Here is a 17,745-nt window from a genome sequence, read left to right as displayed (position 1 = left end):
GGCGGGGCCGTGAGGGCCGCGCGGGGCCGTGCGGGGCGGGGGGCGCGGGCGGGCAGCGGCCGGGCCGGTACACGTGTCCCGCGCCGCTTGTTTACTATCGCCGCCGCCGCGCGGGGCATCCTGGGGGCTGTCGTCTTATCGCCGACCCGTGGGCAGGCGCGGGCGGCCGTGGTGACTACAGCTCCCAGAGTGCTTCTGCGGGCGCTGGCCGAGGCATCGACCAATCGGCGCGCCGCATGGGGGTGATTGACGTGCGGCGCGGTGCAATCCGCTGTGCAGGAGAGTCAAAACATGCCCGCCCTCCGGGAGGAGTTCTGACAGGCAGGCCAGGTAGCCAATAGAAAGTGGCTGAGAATTGAGCAACGTCGCTTCTGGCCACTCAGCGCCCGAGTTGCTCCTGTGGGGGGCGGGACCCACTGAGAGAACGGGGCGGGGGGGCAGCCGAGGGGAGCTCGGTAATGGCGACGGGTTCGGTAAGTGCTACAAAGTTTCGAGCTGCCGCTTTTGGGGGCTGCGAGGCTCCGGCGGGGGACGGGAGGGGTTCGGTAGGTCAGAGAGCTTTGCTAGCAGCTGCAGGTCGAGCCGAGGAGGTCGCGGGGTTCAGTCTTTTGACGGCGACGGGAACCTCGGACATTATTTACTGTGCGCCTTCCCTGACCGGCCCCGCGGAGTCGCTACCCTGCCGCACCGCTGGGTTGAAACTCACGGAGTGTGCCGGCGCTCTTTGTGCCCTCTCAAACCATAAAAACAAGCGGAATAGGGGGGTGTTCCCCCCTTGTTTTCCCCGGGGAGCGGCTGCCCGCCCCGGTCTGTCAGAGCGAGGGCGCCGTGCCCGGTGCGGGAGCAGCGGCTGTGCGGCACGTGGAGCGTTTGGGGTGCAGGTGGGTGCGGGTGAGCCCCGCGGGGGGAGCGGGGCCGGGGCGCGGGGGGGCCCCCCCGGGCCGGTGTTACGCAGTTCGAATGAATGGGGCCGAGCGCGCGTGCGCCGTGCGGCCGCGGGTGTAAACAAGGTCACGTGACGGGCGGGGGGAGCCCCTGAGGGGCTGCGGGCGAGGGGAGCTCGGGGGGCGCCTCCCGAGGGTCTCGGAGGCTCCTCCCGGGGCTCCGCCGCCCCCGAGCCGCCCGGGGAACGCCGTCCTCAAGGGCCTGTGGGTCGGCGGGGGCAGCGCGGCCCGCCCTGCGTCAGCGAACAGGCCGCCCGGGCTTGGAAAACATGGTGAATCACGCTGTGCCTCGGCTGCGCGCTCTGGCACGGCCGGGGATGTGCAGCGAGGATTCCTGATCAAAGCGGCTGCGCCAGGAAAAGTCCCTGGTGTAGATCCAGTCTTGCCAGTATGTTGTGTTTTGCTTGGAGGAGCTGTTCTCCAAATTAAACTCCGTCCAGCTTATTGCTCAGGCGTAGAGCTAGCCTGAAACTTCGTCAGTAGGTTGGGGGAAGAAAGGCGAATAGCAGAAGGAAAAAAGCCACGGGAAGCACTTACACCCAGGCACTTACATTCCTGCGCACTGCGGTTTGGGTGGATGCTGCCCAGTTCCTGCTGAACCCTTTCGCAGCCACAGTCTTTATTTACTTTTCTCCCAAGTTTATTTTTGTCCCTCAGAAATAGACATGATTCAATTAATAAAGTCTTTGTTAGCGTTGCCACTTGTTTTAGCATGACAAATTCACTTACTTTAAAGCACAAAGTAATAATTTCATTTAGCCTCCAAAGACAGCTGCAGTAATTACAGTCCTGTGAAGCATGGTTCTTGACAACATCTGACACAACAAATTTTCAACATAAAGTTGAATTTTAAAAAATTTTTTCAAGCTGGTTAATGACAAATCCCCTTCATGTTCAAACCATTAAAAGGCTGAGGAGAAGGACATGATGTCCAAAGTAGGCTTTAATGAAGTAGAATAAAAAAATGGAAAAGTAAAGTTGGGCACTTTGTTTGTTTTTCTTTGTAATTCTCTTTCAATTTCATTGTCATTCATTTGTTAGAGGGTTTTTTGGCTTTTGTACACAGATGGCTTTGTTTTGGAGAAATTCTTGTGACTTGGAGGAATAATTTATTTCTCAAACAAGTATCTCTCTTGTCAGAGTAGCATTTTGTATCTGTACCTTATCTCTGACCTTCAGAGTGCTGCGATACCAGGACATGGACTTTCAAGTCTTGGCACCTGGCAGGAAGGAGGGAGAAGGTAACATTCTAGAAATAAGTTTGAGTCTTCATTTTGGAAGGAAAATGGGAAGGGAAGAGAGGAAAAAATAGAGGGAAAAATAAACCAAACAACAAGGCAGAAGGAGGGAAAAGAAAGACGTAGATAAGCCAGAAAAACAAGGAGTGGCTTTTCCGAGTTGATTAGTTGGAGATAATGTTCAAGGTCCTGACCTGTACTACTGAGGTCTGGTTTTTCTGTTCAGAAGACTGAGCTATCTGCTCTTGTGGTGTTCTGTCATTTTACTGTCCCTTATGGGTGACAGGGGTATAAATTTGGTTAAAGATGTTTTCTGGAGGTGAAAATAATGTCACTGATAGTTTGTTGTGTATTCTCACTTGTGTCACCTTTCTTCTCCACCTTAAAGTCAGAATAAGCCAATGTTAGCTTTGTAGTAGTGCCATTTGAGTAGAATCAAACATCTTTTTATGTTTAGCATGCAAGTTTATATAAGTTTTGCATATATTTGAAAGATTAGGAGATCAGAAGTGTAGAAATTTTCCAGTCAAAACTCTCCTGGATGTGATCCTGTGCAACCTGCTGTAGGTGAACCTGCTTTAGAGTAGAGGGGGCTGGACTAGGTGACTTCCAGAGGGCCTTTCCAACCCTGTCATTCTGTGATATGAAAATATTGTATTTTTCTAAGCTATTGTTGATATTTCTCTAATGTAGCTTACTTAGTGGACATACATATGGTAGACTTCTCAGGTTTTCTTTCTTATGAACTGTATTCTGCTCTTTTGTGAGAGACTTATGATTATTTTTTCAAGGACACTTCATTAAAGTACAGGCTAATCATGTTATGGTGGCTTTAGTTCATCCTCATCTTAAAAAAAACAAAGTAGATAACCAAATGACTAAAGATTGGAATAACATTGTTTACCAGGTTTTAGAGACAGTGGTTGTGTAGAATAAGCACACAGTTCTCTTTTGAAGATGATCTAACATAGTGGGTTTGGTATAAACATTACTTTACTGGGATTTGGGGAAATGAAACTGAAGTCTTCCAGTAGAGGTAACTTTATCTGTCCATTTTCAGTGAAGGATGTTAGGAGTCCAGTGTGTTTGAGACTCTTCCTGGAGGCCAGAGATGGGAAGGGTAGTGGAAAAGGCTTCTGCAGACACCAGTGCTGAAAGGGCAACTGGGAAAATGTGGACCTGATCTCACAAGGTTGAGGACAGCATTTTTGCTTTGATCTTAATTTTCCAGGCCTGTTTCATGGTTCCTCAAGTCCCTGGGTGTAGCAGCTTGCCTCTGAGAGAGCCAGACACTTCTTTGTGTGAGGTAGATGTGGAGCAAGTGAGGGGCAGGCTGGTTCTGTGAGGCATCTGTGCATGAGGCAGTGGGAACAGATGGGGTCCCTCCAGGCCAGGGTCAGTTGTGGCTCACAGAATGTTTTGGGTTTGAAGGGACCTTAAAGGTCATCTAGTTCCAGGCCCCCTGCCGTGGGCAGGGATGGATTGTGAGGATGGTCTCCAAAAAGCAGTGGATTTGCTGGCAGGATGGCTCCAAATAACTAGAAGAAAGAAAATGTCACACCAGAATTCAAGGAGGAGGATGTGGGGAAATTACAGACTGGTCAGCGTTAGCCTTCAGGTATTTTATTAGGCAAATTCTCCTGACAGCCATGTCCACCGTCTTTGTAAGGCAAGGAGTTGTCTGGAATAGCCAGAACAGATTAGCCAAAATCAAATCTGGTCTGACCCATCTGATTGCCTTTTGTGATGGGCTGAGTGCTGTGGGTACCAAGTGAATGTTGTGTATCTTGGCTTGAGGTGGGTGAGGTAACTCCAGGCTCTTGGAGGAGTGGGCACAGGCTGAGGGAAGTTCAAACCTGCCTGAGGAGCAGCTTCTTTACAGCAAGAGTGGTTACTGGAACAGGGAAGTGCCAGGCAGTCTCCATTCCTCAAGACACTAGAAACTCAAGTGGCCAGGGCCCCAGGTAGCCTCTTGACTTCAGAGTTAGCTCTTTTTTCTGTAAGGATTGTACAAGATTGTGTCTAGACACCCCTAAAAGATGCTGTGATATTCAATAGACTGATGAGGATTTAGGGCCTGGTAACGAAGTAGTATATCAGATGCAACTTAAAACAGTTCACATGTATACAGATTTCTAACCTCTGTCTTTCTAAAGTCAGATACTTTGGAGCATCCTAACATGGTGTGGGAAGTGAAGACAAATCAAATGCCTAATGCAGTTCAGAAACTCCTTCTGGTAGTGGACAAGAGAACTTCAGGGATGAACGAGTCACTGGAGTTGCTGAAGTGTAATGAAAATCTGCCCTCTTCTCCTGGATATGCATCCTGTGATGAGCACATGGAACTTGGTAAATAACAAGATTTTTTCAGAGGAAACAGAATTCTGAAGTTTGTTTTAGATATCCTGTACTGAAATTACTGGAAGCTGGTTAAATGAAATTGCTGATTTTTAGCTTGGTTAGGGCAGGGAATTGTGACATCTGAAGGTATTTGCAGTCTTTTTTCCCTTTAACCCATTTCCAGTTCTGACACACTGGCCTGTTGACTCAAATATGTTCTTGAACTCCGAGCCACAAATTTCTGCTTCTAGTCCCCAGAGGAGCAGGGTTTTTTGGCACAAAAAAAACAAACAGAAAGCTCAAGGGCTCCTCCTAAAGGAATCATGTTGTTTTAGATCTACAAATAAAGATTCTGGCATAGGGGAAGATTACTTCAGTTCTTACAGATTGGAGAAAATCAGCATATACCATAGAAAGTATCAATATAAGCTGTGAAATATTAACAAATTTAATTTAAATTATGAAGTGATTAAGAATAATGATACTTATATGACAGCACATAGCACAGACTTCTGTTAACAAGCTGGGGTCTTTTCTGTTACTCTGTTTGGGATAGGGAAGGTGTATATTGTTGATGGGAATTCACCCTACCAGGCTGTGTACCCAGCTTTCATGATTTATTTAATCTGAGTTATTAAACTTTGGTTCCCTGGTGGAAACCTTTTACCTTGAACATGATCTGATGTTGAATTTTTTTAGTGTCACACCTTCAAGGACAGATTAATGTAAATGTCTTTTGTGAAATGTTTTAGTATTTTAGTGAAGCATGCTGTTTTTGAATCTAGTAAAAACATTAAAATCAGAAGTACATTTTTATTTATTTACCTCATTTTTTCTTAAACTTCTTGTGTGAATATATAATTGACTAGAGATGTTACTATTTCTGTGTCCATTTTTATGAACGGGGTTTGTGAAATGTTGGTAGTTGTCATATGAGAAAATAAAATTACTTTATTGTGGTTCCTTTTTTTAAATCAAATTTGCAATATTTGGTATCAAATTGAGTAGACAGCAAAGAACTGAGTATAATTATGGTAATTTGTGCATTTGTTTGTAGATGATCTTCCTGAATTACAGGCTGTGCAGACAGATTCTACCCCACCTGCACTTTTTCAGCTTGGTGCTGATGTTTCACATCAGGAATGTTCAAGGCCTTCATGGAGCCAACATACCTCAAACAGCAATCCAGAAAATGCTTATTCTTGTGAGAATGGGGTGAACTGGTTGACAGAATTAGCAAATATAGCCACAAGTCCTCAGAGTCCTTTGATGCAGTGCGCTTTTTATAACAGGTACTGACACTCATTTCACTTTTGAACTATAGGGATTTATTTATAATCCTGTCTTCAAAATATTTCCTTCACTCTTTTCACCTTCTGACTTTGAACTGGAGCCCTATTGTTTGGTCTTTTTATTTATTCTGTGAAGGTGTGCACAGAACTCATCTCAGAGCCTGGTGCAAAAGCTGCTTAGTTTCCAGCTGTGAATGACATAGGATGATGTAAAGACTTTGCCTACCCACAGCAGGTTCACAAATTATGGACATTTACCTCATGTGAAGCAGCAGATAAAATCTAAGAGGAATTTCTTACACTAAATTCTTAAAGCTTTCTAGTGCACAGACTTCACATTTGTTTTTATTTTTAAACAGCTAATTGGAAATCTAATGCAATGTGTATTTTAGTAGTGATCTTTGTGATCTTTAAGTTCTGTAAGGCTGTGAGCAGCAAGTGTGGGATCTTGGAAACCACTGGGCTTCACTTCTTATTGTACAGCTTTTCTTAGGTTTTTAATCAGAAAATTTGTAAAAACTTCAGCATTGTGCTAAGGAGATGCCACTGTGGAAATAATACTGTAATTGGGTGCTACATAGAACCTATGCAGGAGTTACGCTACATATTCCCTTTGCCTGAGCTTGTGCCCTTTAATCATCCCCTTGGAATACTGGGATGGTTCGTGTGTGGGAGGTTTGTTTGGTGTTCAGCTCATGCAAACAGAAATATTTGCAATAAAAGCATTTTAGAGTAATGGCAGCAAAGTCTCATGTTATCTTAATCTGCGATATTTTAAAATACATGTTTCTGTTGTAGATCATCTCCTGTTCGCATAATAGCAACAAGCAAAAGTTTACATTCCTATGCACGTCCTCCACCAGGATCTTCAAACAGTGATCCTAACTTCTCCAAGAATGATGTGGATGAAACACCAGTCAGACATGAAAGGGTGAGTTGTTCTGAAACATTTTAAAATAAACATGTATGAGCAATTGGTTAAGTTTTTTTTACAAGGGAAACTAGCTTAAAAAAAATCTGTTTAGTGTTAATACTATTGCTATTTAAACGAGACCTTCTGTTACTTCTCTTTTTACCACACAGGGTGGGCTTGTAGTGCTACTTTGTATTTTTTGTGATGAGATCACTCTAAGAAAGCTCTGCTTCTATTGTGATTCCTTCTACAGCAAGCTTTAAAAAATTGTTATCTGATTTGATGCCTCAAAAGGAAATATGGATCCCTCTCCTTTGAGATGCACAAAGCCTGTCAGTCCTGTGTCTCCTTTTCCCATGTATTAATTGGTATCTGAAATTTGTCTGTTAACAGCAGTGAATTTTCTCCAGGGATTTATCTACAACTGCCTTGAGCCTACAGCTTTCCAGTAACTGGACCATAGAGTAATGTGCTTTAAATGATTCTGTAGATGACTAAGGAATGATGAGGTGTAAAATGCTTACAAATGAGCATAAGATAATCCATTGAGATGAAATGAATCTCAGAGAATGAAACCCAAAAATGTCAGGATGTGTCTCAGAAAAGGCGATGAAAACAATCCATTCACATTTATTGCATTCCTTTAATCTTTGTCTTCATGTTACATTCCTATTAGTATTTAAGGCAAAATGATGCCACAAGTGAAAATAGAGACTGTCTTCAGACATATAAGACCAGCCCTGAAATGCTCTGCAGTAAAATACCAACACCATTTTGCATTTTTTCTTTTTAATAGGCAAACAGTGAATCAGAATCTGGCATTTTCTGCATGTCATCACTTTCAGATGATGATGATTTAGGATGGTGCCATTCCTGGCCCTCGACTGTCTGGCATTGTTTTCTGAAAGGTAAAATAGCATGTTTCATGAAATAAGTATTTGTTTTATCTTGTAGGTTTTTTTTTTCCTTGTAGCACTAATGTTGTAACACTAATGTCCTTTTTCTCCTTGAAAAAATCCATTAGGCTCTCGCCTGTGCTTTCATAAAGGACGCAATAAAGAATGGCAGGATGTTGAAGAGTTTGCAAGATCTGAAAGCTGTGGAAAAGAGGAAAATCTCCCAGCCAGTCCTTACAAGGTAATTGTTAGTTCTAACAAACTCACTGCAATACCTTTAGCAAATACTTTGTTTCTTACATTACCCCTGTGCCTTTAATTACTGTCTCAGGAAAATAGGTTGACATTAATGTTGTTTAGAGCTGATCACTGTGCTGTTTGTGGATCTCACAGAAAGGCACTTGAATTAAATTCATTTATGTATGTTTTGAATGTATGTCATCTTTATTAACTTCCAGCTAGATAGAAATGCAAATTAGAATATTGTTATTTTATAATACAATGTATGATGATGAGTATACACCTAGAGTATGCACAGGTATATGCTTTTCTTGGGGGAAATTTTTTGAACTGTATGTGTGTTAACAGGACTATGGTTCCAATGGTTTGAAGTTGATTTCTCATGAAGAAAGTATTTCCTGTGGTGAGTCAGTGCTGAAGCTGACTTTTGATCCTGGCACAGTGGAGGATGGCTTGCTTACCGTAGAATGCAGACTCGATCATCCATTTTATGTTAAAAATAAAGGTATGAAATACCTCAATTACACGTGGTTGCATATTAAAATATTCTCAGAAAGTGACTGCAGTTTTTGTTGATATCTCATATTGTTCATGAAAGTGATAAAAGTAGTGGTGTAGAAACAGTTTACTATCTTTGTAAAGTAATCCAGAATATGAACAAACAAAAAAAACCTGTAAAGCCATAAAGCTTCTGGAATACTGCCTATCTCATAAGGAAAGAGTTCACTGAGTATATCAATGGAGCTCAGGAAAGCAGAAAGACTGGGGTGGGGGGAGAACTGCAACTAAGGGAAGCTTTTCTCACTTGCTAAAAATGGAACTTCTGATGGTAAAAGTCTCCTTTTTTGCTAGAATGAGATTTTATTTCAAATAAAGATAAACTATTTGCAATAAGAATTCCCTAAGTAAGAGTTTCTGATTTTTCTTTTGTATGAAAGAAACTACATCAGAACACTTTTATAAAATTATGTCATTTCAAGATATAGGATTGCTCCAATAAAGAACTGGAGAGATTGTCTGGCCGTTTGTCTAATTTAACTTTTTACCACTTCAGGTTGGTCATCTTTTTATCCAAGCTTGACTGTGGTTCAGCATGGCATTCCATGCTGTGAAATGCATCTTGGAGATCTGTGTCTACCTCCTGGACACCCTGATGCCATTAACTTTGATGATTCAGGTGTTTTTGATACATTTAAAAGGTAATTTTTGGATAAAGTGGCCTCAGTGGTTCTTGTATTTAATGAGTAGGCACCTTAAGTCTGGAAGAATTTGAAGCATTATATAGAGGAAAGGGAGAATAGTTTTGGCAATACAAGATAAATGTTAGGAAAAAATGAATACTCAGTACTAGGAAAGCTATGTAATTATGTGCTCTGCTAAACTGCAAAGTAGTGCCTTGGAGTGAAATAACTTTTTAGCTTCTTTTATGATAGTTTAAGGCACATTAGATAAAGCAGTAAAAAAATATATATTGTCTTTATAAATTTTCAGGTAAAGTGGATTATGTTTGCAAAACCTAGTACAATTTTCTGACAATAGTATGTCTGCCAGCTGTTATCTCATGTTTCATATGCAACAATACATCTGAATTATCTGAGTAGTTTCTTAGTGGTAAATGCATGTGCAGTGGCTCTAGAATACAGTATGCTCATAATCTTATTATTTTTGTGTATTCTGTTTTTCGGCATTCTTTTTATTATATCAAACTTACTAACTTCAGAGTTTGATTCACTTTGGGGTTTACCTGAGCTAGAACTTCAACCAGATAACCTTCAGAGGTCCTGTTCAACATAAATTACTCTAAGAGTCTAAGGAAATAATAAAGATTTTTCCATATGATTTTGAGATTTTAAGATTTAGTAAAATCCATCTTTTCCTATGATGTTAGTGTCTTTTTAGCATCTGTTTTTAATCTAGTTGCACTTTGGTTTTTTACAACAGAAAAAAAGGAATTTAAGATGCTCTTTGCAGTTCAGGCCCTGAGAGCTCTTTTATGATTTCAGCCTGGCACAGAACAAGTTCAGATTGCTTGGCTTCACTCATTTGCTGTCTGGGTGTTTTTCTTAACCCCTGGTTACTCCAAGTTAGCTGTTAAAATCATGGTAGCTACATCTCACTGAAAAATGTGCATTTCTGGCTCCTTACTGATTTGCAGCCTAGCTGAATGCTGCCTTGTACTTCGAGTTCCTTGTCTTTCTGAGCCGAAGGGAGTGACTGAGTAAGGAGCATGCAGCAGCTGCAGCTGTGATAACAGGACAGAACTAAAAACAGAGTTCGGTTTCTGTGCCATGAGAAGGAGATTAGGAATAGGAAGGGTGCTGGCCTGTTGTAGAACAGAGGTCCTTTCTCCTTATCTTGTGATACCTGCAAGATGGTCAGCATTACCCTCCCTCCTGCTTTGTACTCTCCTGATGAGGGATGGTGGAGGCCCCTCGTTGGGCTCCACTCTGCTGTGTGGTTCTGTCCCACAAGAGGCTTTACCTTTGCAGAGAAGGGCTGGACTGCCACATGCAGCATTTCCTTACTTGTAGTTCTACTTGGTATTCACAAAAAAGCCCTTCACAACCCTTATTTTGGCCATAAATCATGCAACTGTAGCCACACTGAGCAATAGGTAAGAGGAGCATTAGCATATGTATCTTTATCTTGTGATGGTAAATTAGTGGTTTAGATTTTTGATTGAGTAGCCCCTTTCCAAGAGTGTTTTTCCACCTGGAGATGGTAACAGTCTGTGGAATAAAACTACTTCTTTAGTGATTAGAAGTTAATTGTAGTCATTGGTTAGCTAAAAATTGCAAGAGTTTGTCGTATTTGGAGATCTGAATTTTATGGAAACAAGTCACCTAAGCTGTTCAGATACCTCGAGAAGGAATGTGGTGGTTTTGTCACTAGAGGGCAGGCGTTTGTCAGCACAGCATCAAATAGTGCCAAGTCACGGGGCCCTGCGCAGGGCTTCAACCTCCGGAAGGTTTGTGTGTAAAACAGTCTGTACTCAACTGCCCAGAGAAGTTATTTGTACTGAAGTGAACATAATAAATGTAGTGGTTTCATATTTTGGTTAGTATATATTTGCAAGGGAGTAAATCTTTGCATTTCTTTCCTTTCTGTACCTGTCATTCACTGATCAGGTTTGATTTATGTTAAGGAAAGAAGCAGGAAAAAAAAGTGTGTTTAAAAAAAGAATGAAGTTTTAAGACATAGTATAGGTAACAGATACATAGCTGAGGAAAGTACATAGCAGAACATGGAAGTTGCAGTCTTCATCACACTGAAGAAAAGACTAATTTACCTCCCAAAGCCTTGCAGTTTTTTGTTTTTCACACTGACATCCACATCGAGCACAAATCATTATGTGACACAAAAAAGGACAAAATACTAGAATTGTAATAAAAGTGAAGAGTGAACAGATATTTAGGGGTTTCACATGAACATTCCTGGATGCTTTATGACGTGTGTCCTCCCTGCAGTTACGATTTCACCCCGATGGACTCCTCTGCAGTGTATGTGCTCAGCAGCATGGCTCGCCAGCGCCGCGCTTCGCTCTCCTCTGCGGGAGCAAACAATCAGGATGCTGAGAGATCAGAATGCAGTAGTAAAAACTGTGCCTCTGCTGCATCGTCACATCTTCCCTCCAATCCTTTGTACAGCAAAGCTGGCAAAAGCCACACCTCAGGGACTGCAAGTACTGTGAGTGCCACTTCTCCAAACAAGTGCAAAAGACCAATGAATGCCTTCATGCTTTTTGCCAAAAAATACAGAGTTGAATACACTCAGATGTATCCAGGGAAAGACAACAGGTAATGATACAAACTGCAGTTTTGCTGTTACTGGTGAGTTAGAAGAATATCTGTGTCCCACTTTTAATATTTAAATAGGCTAAATGTTGCATTTGAAATACAATGTGTGTATTGTTTTAAGAAAAAGTTTTGCAAGATGTTAACATAAAGGGTGGTTTATGGGTGGACTGTGAATATTTTCATTACTCGGTGAACTTGATACAAACCATTTTTGGCAAACTTGCCTTCTGATAAAACATTGGGGTAAAGCAACTGATAAATGTATGGGTGCACTGGCAGAGGCACAGGTACAGAGCTGTTGTTGTTTACAGTGATGAGGTGCTCTGCTTGTGTGCTGTAATGGAAAAAAGGGAGTTTCTGCTTCTTCTAATTAAGTCTTGATGTATTATTGCAAATTGGTCCTGAAGTTGCAAGCATTTATTTCCAGTCTGTATATCCTGTTGAAGAGTGGAGTACTGATAAGTTAGGATATCTCAAAGATCATCATCCAGATAGCACATTGCCAAATTTTTCTTGCCCTAAAGGCATTCAATGATCTGTTGAAATTTGCAGGAAGAATTGTATGACTGTGTTTGGGGGGGATAAGTCTTTGTTAGTTTGTTCTTTTGTTCTTAATCTCTAGCCTGTTTGCTTTTAAACATATTTTAGTTAAGATTTCCATTACATGTTTTTTAAGTAGTATTTGGTGCTAATTGGGTATATGTAAATAGAAACCAAAACACATGAACATGGACTGATCTTACAATCAGATTTTTTTACTGTATGTAATTTTATAAAAACTGTTACTGTAAAAATTGCATTGTGACATAAAAATTCTTGAACTAAATCTGGTAAAAATTAAAGTTGGCAGGGCTTTGAAAGGGGTTTTACTATTTTATAATGTTCTAATAAGGAGGCTGTAACTGTTGCTGAAATAGAGAATCCTGCCAAACAATCCCAGCCAGTCTTGTGTGTCCTGACAATGATGTTGTGTAATGTTTATAGTAAGTTCAGTGAAGCAGATCTGCTGCCTTCACACTGATTGCAGCTATCAGCGAGAAATGGAAGAGAATGTCAGCCAGGAAGGTTTATGATGGTTATAAATTTAGTTGAAAATGCTGATTTCACATGGATGCAGTGAACTGGAGCTGTGGCTGCATGGATGTGAAATTCAGTGAGCAAGCAGGACAGTGAGCAGGTTTACCTTGAAGGAAAGAGGTGACAAAGTTCCAAGTGCAGTTCAGAATGCACTGCTCACTGTCCTGCTTGGGAGGCAGTGCAGTTTTTGGCTGCAGTTCCATGGCATCCATAAAACACAGGGTGGCAGAAATAGCATTAGCGATAATTGATACAGGCATTCAGCTGCTGTCACTCAAGTGTTGCTGAGGCATTCATTAATTTAGCTGCAGGGAGGCAACTCTCATGTTTTTTAAATATAAGTCTGTGTCATTTTCAGATGTATAGAGCTTATAACATAGTAGCCACTTCTGTACAGTGAAGTTCTTATGTTTACTGCTGTTATTTCCTTATGGGAGTAAGAGAGTACAGAACTTGAGGTATTCTGAATTAAATGGGCTATTCTGAGACAAAACAGCTCAAGGCACGTCAGCAAGACAGTGAGCTTGTAAGCATTCAAAGCACAAGTCAAGAGTCACACTATAAAAATGGACTGCAAGATCCTGTTTGAAAAACTGGTGTTAGGGCTGCACTTGTTTATTTTCTGGATACTTTTCACTGTAACACTGTAACCATAGTTGAACTTGGTTGTGTGTTCAGAAATTCTTTGAGTAGTGGACCTTTTAGAGATGAGGGAAATTATATTTTTGTATAAAAGATTTTAAGGTTGCATCTTTATTTGGGAAGTCAGTGGCTTTTACAGCAGACCTGTTCTCTCTGGGTCACCGTGTTCTGTCCTGAGGGTGTGAGTGATCCAGTACAAGCTGGTGACCCAGAGCAGACAGGTTTCTGTTGATATGCCTCTGGATACTGTCAGAAGATGAAAAATCTGCTAATTAAACTGGGTATGTTTGCTTCTGATGACAGACCAAAGATACTGGTTTGCAGTTTGGATAGAAAAACAGAAATTCAAGTGCCAAAGAGCCAGGCTGTGCAAATGGGTTTGATGGCAATGGGATGTGGAGTCCCCTGGAGGAGTTTGCTCTGAGGAGTCATTGGAGCACAGGGCAGTGCAGGCTCAAGGGCTGTCTGGGCACTTTGGGATGTGGTCCCTGAGTGCTCTGCAGCTCACAGAAACCTGAATGGCACCACTCAGCCTTGCAGGGGTCAAATCCTTTTTTTTCAGTGGTGCAGAACAGCACTCAGGATTGCTGTGTGTGCCATGTTATGGAAACAGTTGATGACACTCTAATTGTCTTGATTCTGTTTGAATATCTTCACTGCCAGCAAGGAACTTCATTAATAGGAGAAAGAAAAAGACTTAGTTGTGTCCACCTTTTTCTTAGAGCCAGTCACAGAACTCTCATTGCTGTAATCCGAAGCCAAAGTACAAACCACTTCATAGCTTTAATAGTCATTGATAAAAGAGCTGTTGTTTAGAGATTTTCATTCAGCTAAAAGACTGAGTTAAAGCTTTAATGGGATATTGATCCAACATTTGGGAGTGAAGTTAAGCAATATGGCAGGCTAGTACAGGGAAGTGTTGTCAAAAACCTAGAGTTTGTAAGGAAAGGAATTAATTTAGTATCTGGAAATGGCTATAAATGTATGAGAACAAATGGTTCCATTTGCACAGTAATGGGAACATATCAGTGTGTTCCACCCAGGGTGGATTAAAGGTGGAAGAAGCTACAGATATTGATTAAATAGACATGGGGACTTGCAGTTAATCAAATATTTGGCTGAGGTCATATTCAGTTCATTGCTCTAATTATTAGTGAACATATTTTCAGCAAATCTGTCATATGATCTTCTAGTATGAAAGTAGAGCAAAACAAATGTAAGTTACCATTTGGTGGTGGTTTTTGTAACCTCTCTATTTTGCTGGTTTATGCCAGTTGCTGTATGTACACCCTTTGAAACGTTAAAATGTGCACTGACCCATGCTTAGCTAACACAGAAGTCTCAGCTGTTTAACTACTAAAAGAACTATGAGAGGATAATCACAAATAGGATCATTTCAATTTTTAACATATACCTGATTTCTTCCTTGTGTGTTAATTCCACATTTAACTCACATCTTTTTTAAAGTGCTCAGATAAAAACAAAAAAAATATCCTGGTATTTCTTAGCACTGTCCTGACTGTACTGTAAACATTTATCTTGCAGAGCCATAAGTGTGATACTTGGCGACAGGTGGAAGAAAATGAAAAATGAGGAAAGAAGGATGTACACACTAGAAGCCAAGGCCTTGGCAGAGGAGCAGAAGCGTTTAAATCCTGACTGTTGGAAAAGAAAACGAACGAATTCTGTATGTTTGTGAAGCTTTTTCATCATGCTGCTACATATGTTCAGATGGGTGGCTACAGTGTGCTTTGTTCAGAATAAGCTGCTTTCTTAGTAGCTGAAACCTTCATTTACTCCCCTGTGTTGTGTAACCTGCTTTTGGCAGTTTGGCAGGAGACAGATCAGGAGAGGGTCTGTCTGAATATTTTATGAGAGTTTTGAGGATTCTGGTTTGTACTGAAAGTTAGTTTGCTTGTGAAATGCAAAGGAAGGGCACGTGGTCTTTTGCTTTGAAGTGAGTTCATAAGGTTGTACCTGAACTTCTTTATCTTCTGTAAAAGCCTTTTCTTTACTTTTTCCTAGTTTTCTTATTGGTAAATTATATCAGCATATATGAAGTTACTGAAGGAGCAAAATAATTTATCCCCCTGAATGCCTTTCATTTATTAGTCTGTTCAATTGTAAAATAAATACAGTAGATAACACTACTGTAGGAAAAGAAATTGTTTTCCACTTTGTAGAAAGCCATCAATATAAGAGTCTGCAGCAATGTATTAGTAGGTGAGGGATGTATTATGAAAGAGAAGGGCTTTAAAGCTGAAACATCAAAAAAAGGAGATTCTGCTTGTTCAACTAGAAGAGTAGATTGGAAGGAAAGATCCTGAGGTGCACAGAGTGCTTGCCAAGTTCTTCCATTTAATGGCTGGGTAGGAGTTGAAGGGTGGTGTGGACTTTATCTGCATGGTTGTGAAACCATCCATGTGGTGTAATATTTCATCCTCAAGTTACCCCTGTCCTTTGATGTGTAAATGAGGCTTTTTTCTCAAGAGCATATGCAAGTGTTGCCTTAAGACTGAATAAGAAATGCTCCAACACTGAGTTGCTTCTTTCTGCTGCACATACTTTGTGCAGTTTTCAGTCCCTGTTGCAGAAGGTTCCACCAAATCCCAGCTGCTAGGAACAAGCTGTTTTTCTGTTCACTGCATTCTATTTTAATCAACAGTGACAGCTTCTGTTACATTTCCTTGTGGGTTTAGTTAAAATAATATTATTTATTTATTCTGCTTTTACACTACAGCAGTTTTGAGCTTTGGGTGGTGAGATCACAGGCTCACCTGTGAGCCTCAAGCAGCTCAGAGGCGTGTTTGTGTGTAGCTGAGTAGTGATGGGTTTGCCTCAGCAAGGCTTTCCTGCCCTGCCTTGCAGTAGGATTTTCCTTGTCCCTACACTCTTCAGGCCAAGAGAACAGGATCTGTGGAACCCATTTCCTCAGTGTTACAGCAGGAAATACCCTCTGTGATTGTTCCAGTTCAGTGAACTGAGCTGTTTGCTGTTTTACCCTGTAATGACAGTGGGCTCCAGGCTCTGACACAGAAGTCAGGATGGTCTTTTGATGATCAGGGAGTAAAACAGTCTGCTTTGGCCTTTTTGGTTTCTTCTGAATAACTGACCAATGATTAGAAATACTTGTGGCTTTCCAAACAAGTGTTGGGCCCTTTGCTTGGTAATTACTAACCCAGTTTCTCTTCTCTTCTCTTTTCTCAGGGCTCACAACAGCATTAAGCCAGAATTTTCCTGTTAACTCTGTATTTACAAAATGGCTGTTGCTTGATGGCGAGAAGATGCAAGATCAAGGTCTTACTCTTTGTTGTGACTATGTGTGACCATAAAATACTGGCACCATCGTGGAAATGACCTGAGTGCAGATTTGCTTTTTACAATAGAACATTAAGTAAGCTAAAAACTATCAGCATTTTAAACCAAATTGCCTTATTTTTCTTCCAAACTTCATTATGTATCAGGTAATATAGGCTTGAAAATGGATATCCTGTGGTGCTAAAGTACTTTAGAAAGAGGCGAAGGAGATATGTATAAATGTTTATTTTTAAAAGAAAATGTACAAAAAGGGGAATTTTAAAATATGTAACAGCTGTTTATATACATTGATTCTTATTGCTGATTAATATGTATTGCACAACTGTATTATTAATTGCGATTTTGGGGCCTGGGATTTTCTGAAATGGCAAAGTGTTATCATTATCAGCTTGCAGCTTCCCAGCCTGCCCTGCTGCCAGCAAGTTACCAGAACGTGGGAATGGAGGGTGTGGTGTGATGTAGCAAGGGAGCTGCTGCTTGGGATGCCACTTAGAAAACTTGTAGCCACAAGGGAGATATTTTTGCATCAGCTGGCACTAGTTAGAGCTGTCATTTTGTGGTGGAAACAATGGCCTGGACAGGATGAAACAAATAAATAGCGTTATCTCAAGAAAAGTGGTGCTGTTGATATCATCACCATCATAGTTATAACTCTGTGTTTTGTCTTTGCCACATATTCTACAATATTTTATTTTGCCATAAGACATCTTTATGGTGGGGGCAAACTTTGCACTTAACTATATGTGCAACACTTGCACTTTACTTTTTTTTTCTCCTCCAACTGTCTAAAATTAGAGCAGCTGCGTTAGGATTACAATTGCTTCTGCTGTGAACATTTACAATCATGGCTTTTCCTGTACTAAACAGCTGTGCGTTGGTTTTTTTTTTAAGAATCACAACTGTAAATTTCAGTTTATGACACGTCTACATGATGTTGCCCCTAAGATTTTTGCACACTATATTCTTGTATATTATTTCAAATAAATTCATTAAAATTTGGTGTTGTGTATTTTATAAAATGAAGAAGACTAATCATGAAGTCAGCCCT

General features: G+C 41.0%; 1 protein-coding gene across 5 annotated transcripts; it reads left to right on the top strand.

Annotated features, from left to right (window-relative positions):
- Positions 1-432: 432 nt before the first annotated feature.
- HBP1 (HMG-box transcription factor 1) lies at positions 433-17,695 on the top strand. Of its 5 annotated transcripts, none has more exons than XM_064702839.1 (11): positions 433-473; positions 4,339-4,531; positions 5,580-5,814; positions 6,613-6,745; positions 7,524-7,635; positions 7,752-7,864; positions 8,212-8,368; positions 8,918-9,062; positions 11,331-11,660; positions 14,925-15,066; positions 16,587-17,695. In XM_064702839.1, the coding sequence occupies exons 1-11, from the start codon at positions 459-461 to the stop codon at positions 16,602-16,604; spliced, it is 1,593 nt and encodes a 530-aa protein (XP_064558909.1). In that variant the 5' UTR covers positions 433-458; the 3' UTR covers positions 16,605-17,695. The 5 variants fall into 5 exon arrangements, with proteins under 5 accessions (XP_064558909.1, XP_064558910.1, XP_064558914.1 ...); XM_064702840.1 differs by having other exon boundaries at positions 447-473; positions 4,343-4,531; XM_064702844.1 differs by lacking the exon at positions 433-473 and adding an exon at positions 573-881.
- The last annotated feature ends 50 nt before the right edge of the window (positions 17,696-17,745 follow it).

The sequence above is a fragment of the Zonotrichia leucophrys genome, chromosome 1A (assembly GCF_028769735.1).
Source record: "Zonotrichia leucophrys gambelii isolate GWCS_2022_RI chromosome 1A, RI_Zleu_2.0, whole genome shotgun sequence".
Lineage (NCBI taxonomy): Eukaryota > Metazoa > Chordata > Aves > Passeriformes > Passerellidae > Zonotrichia > Zonotrichia leucophrys.
Note: the sequence above shows the minus strand (reverse complement) of the source record. Positions and strands in the feature narration are given on the sequence as shown.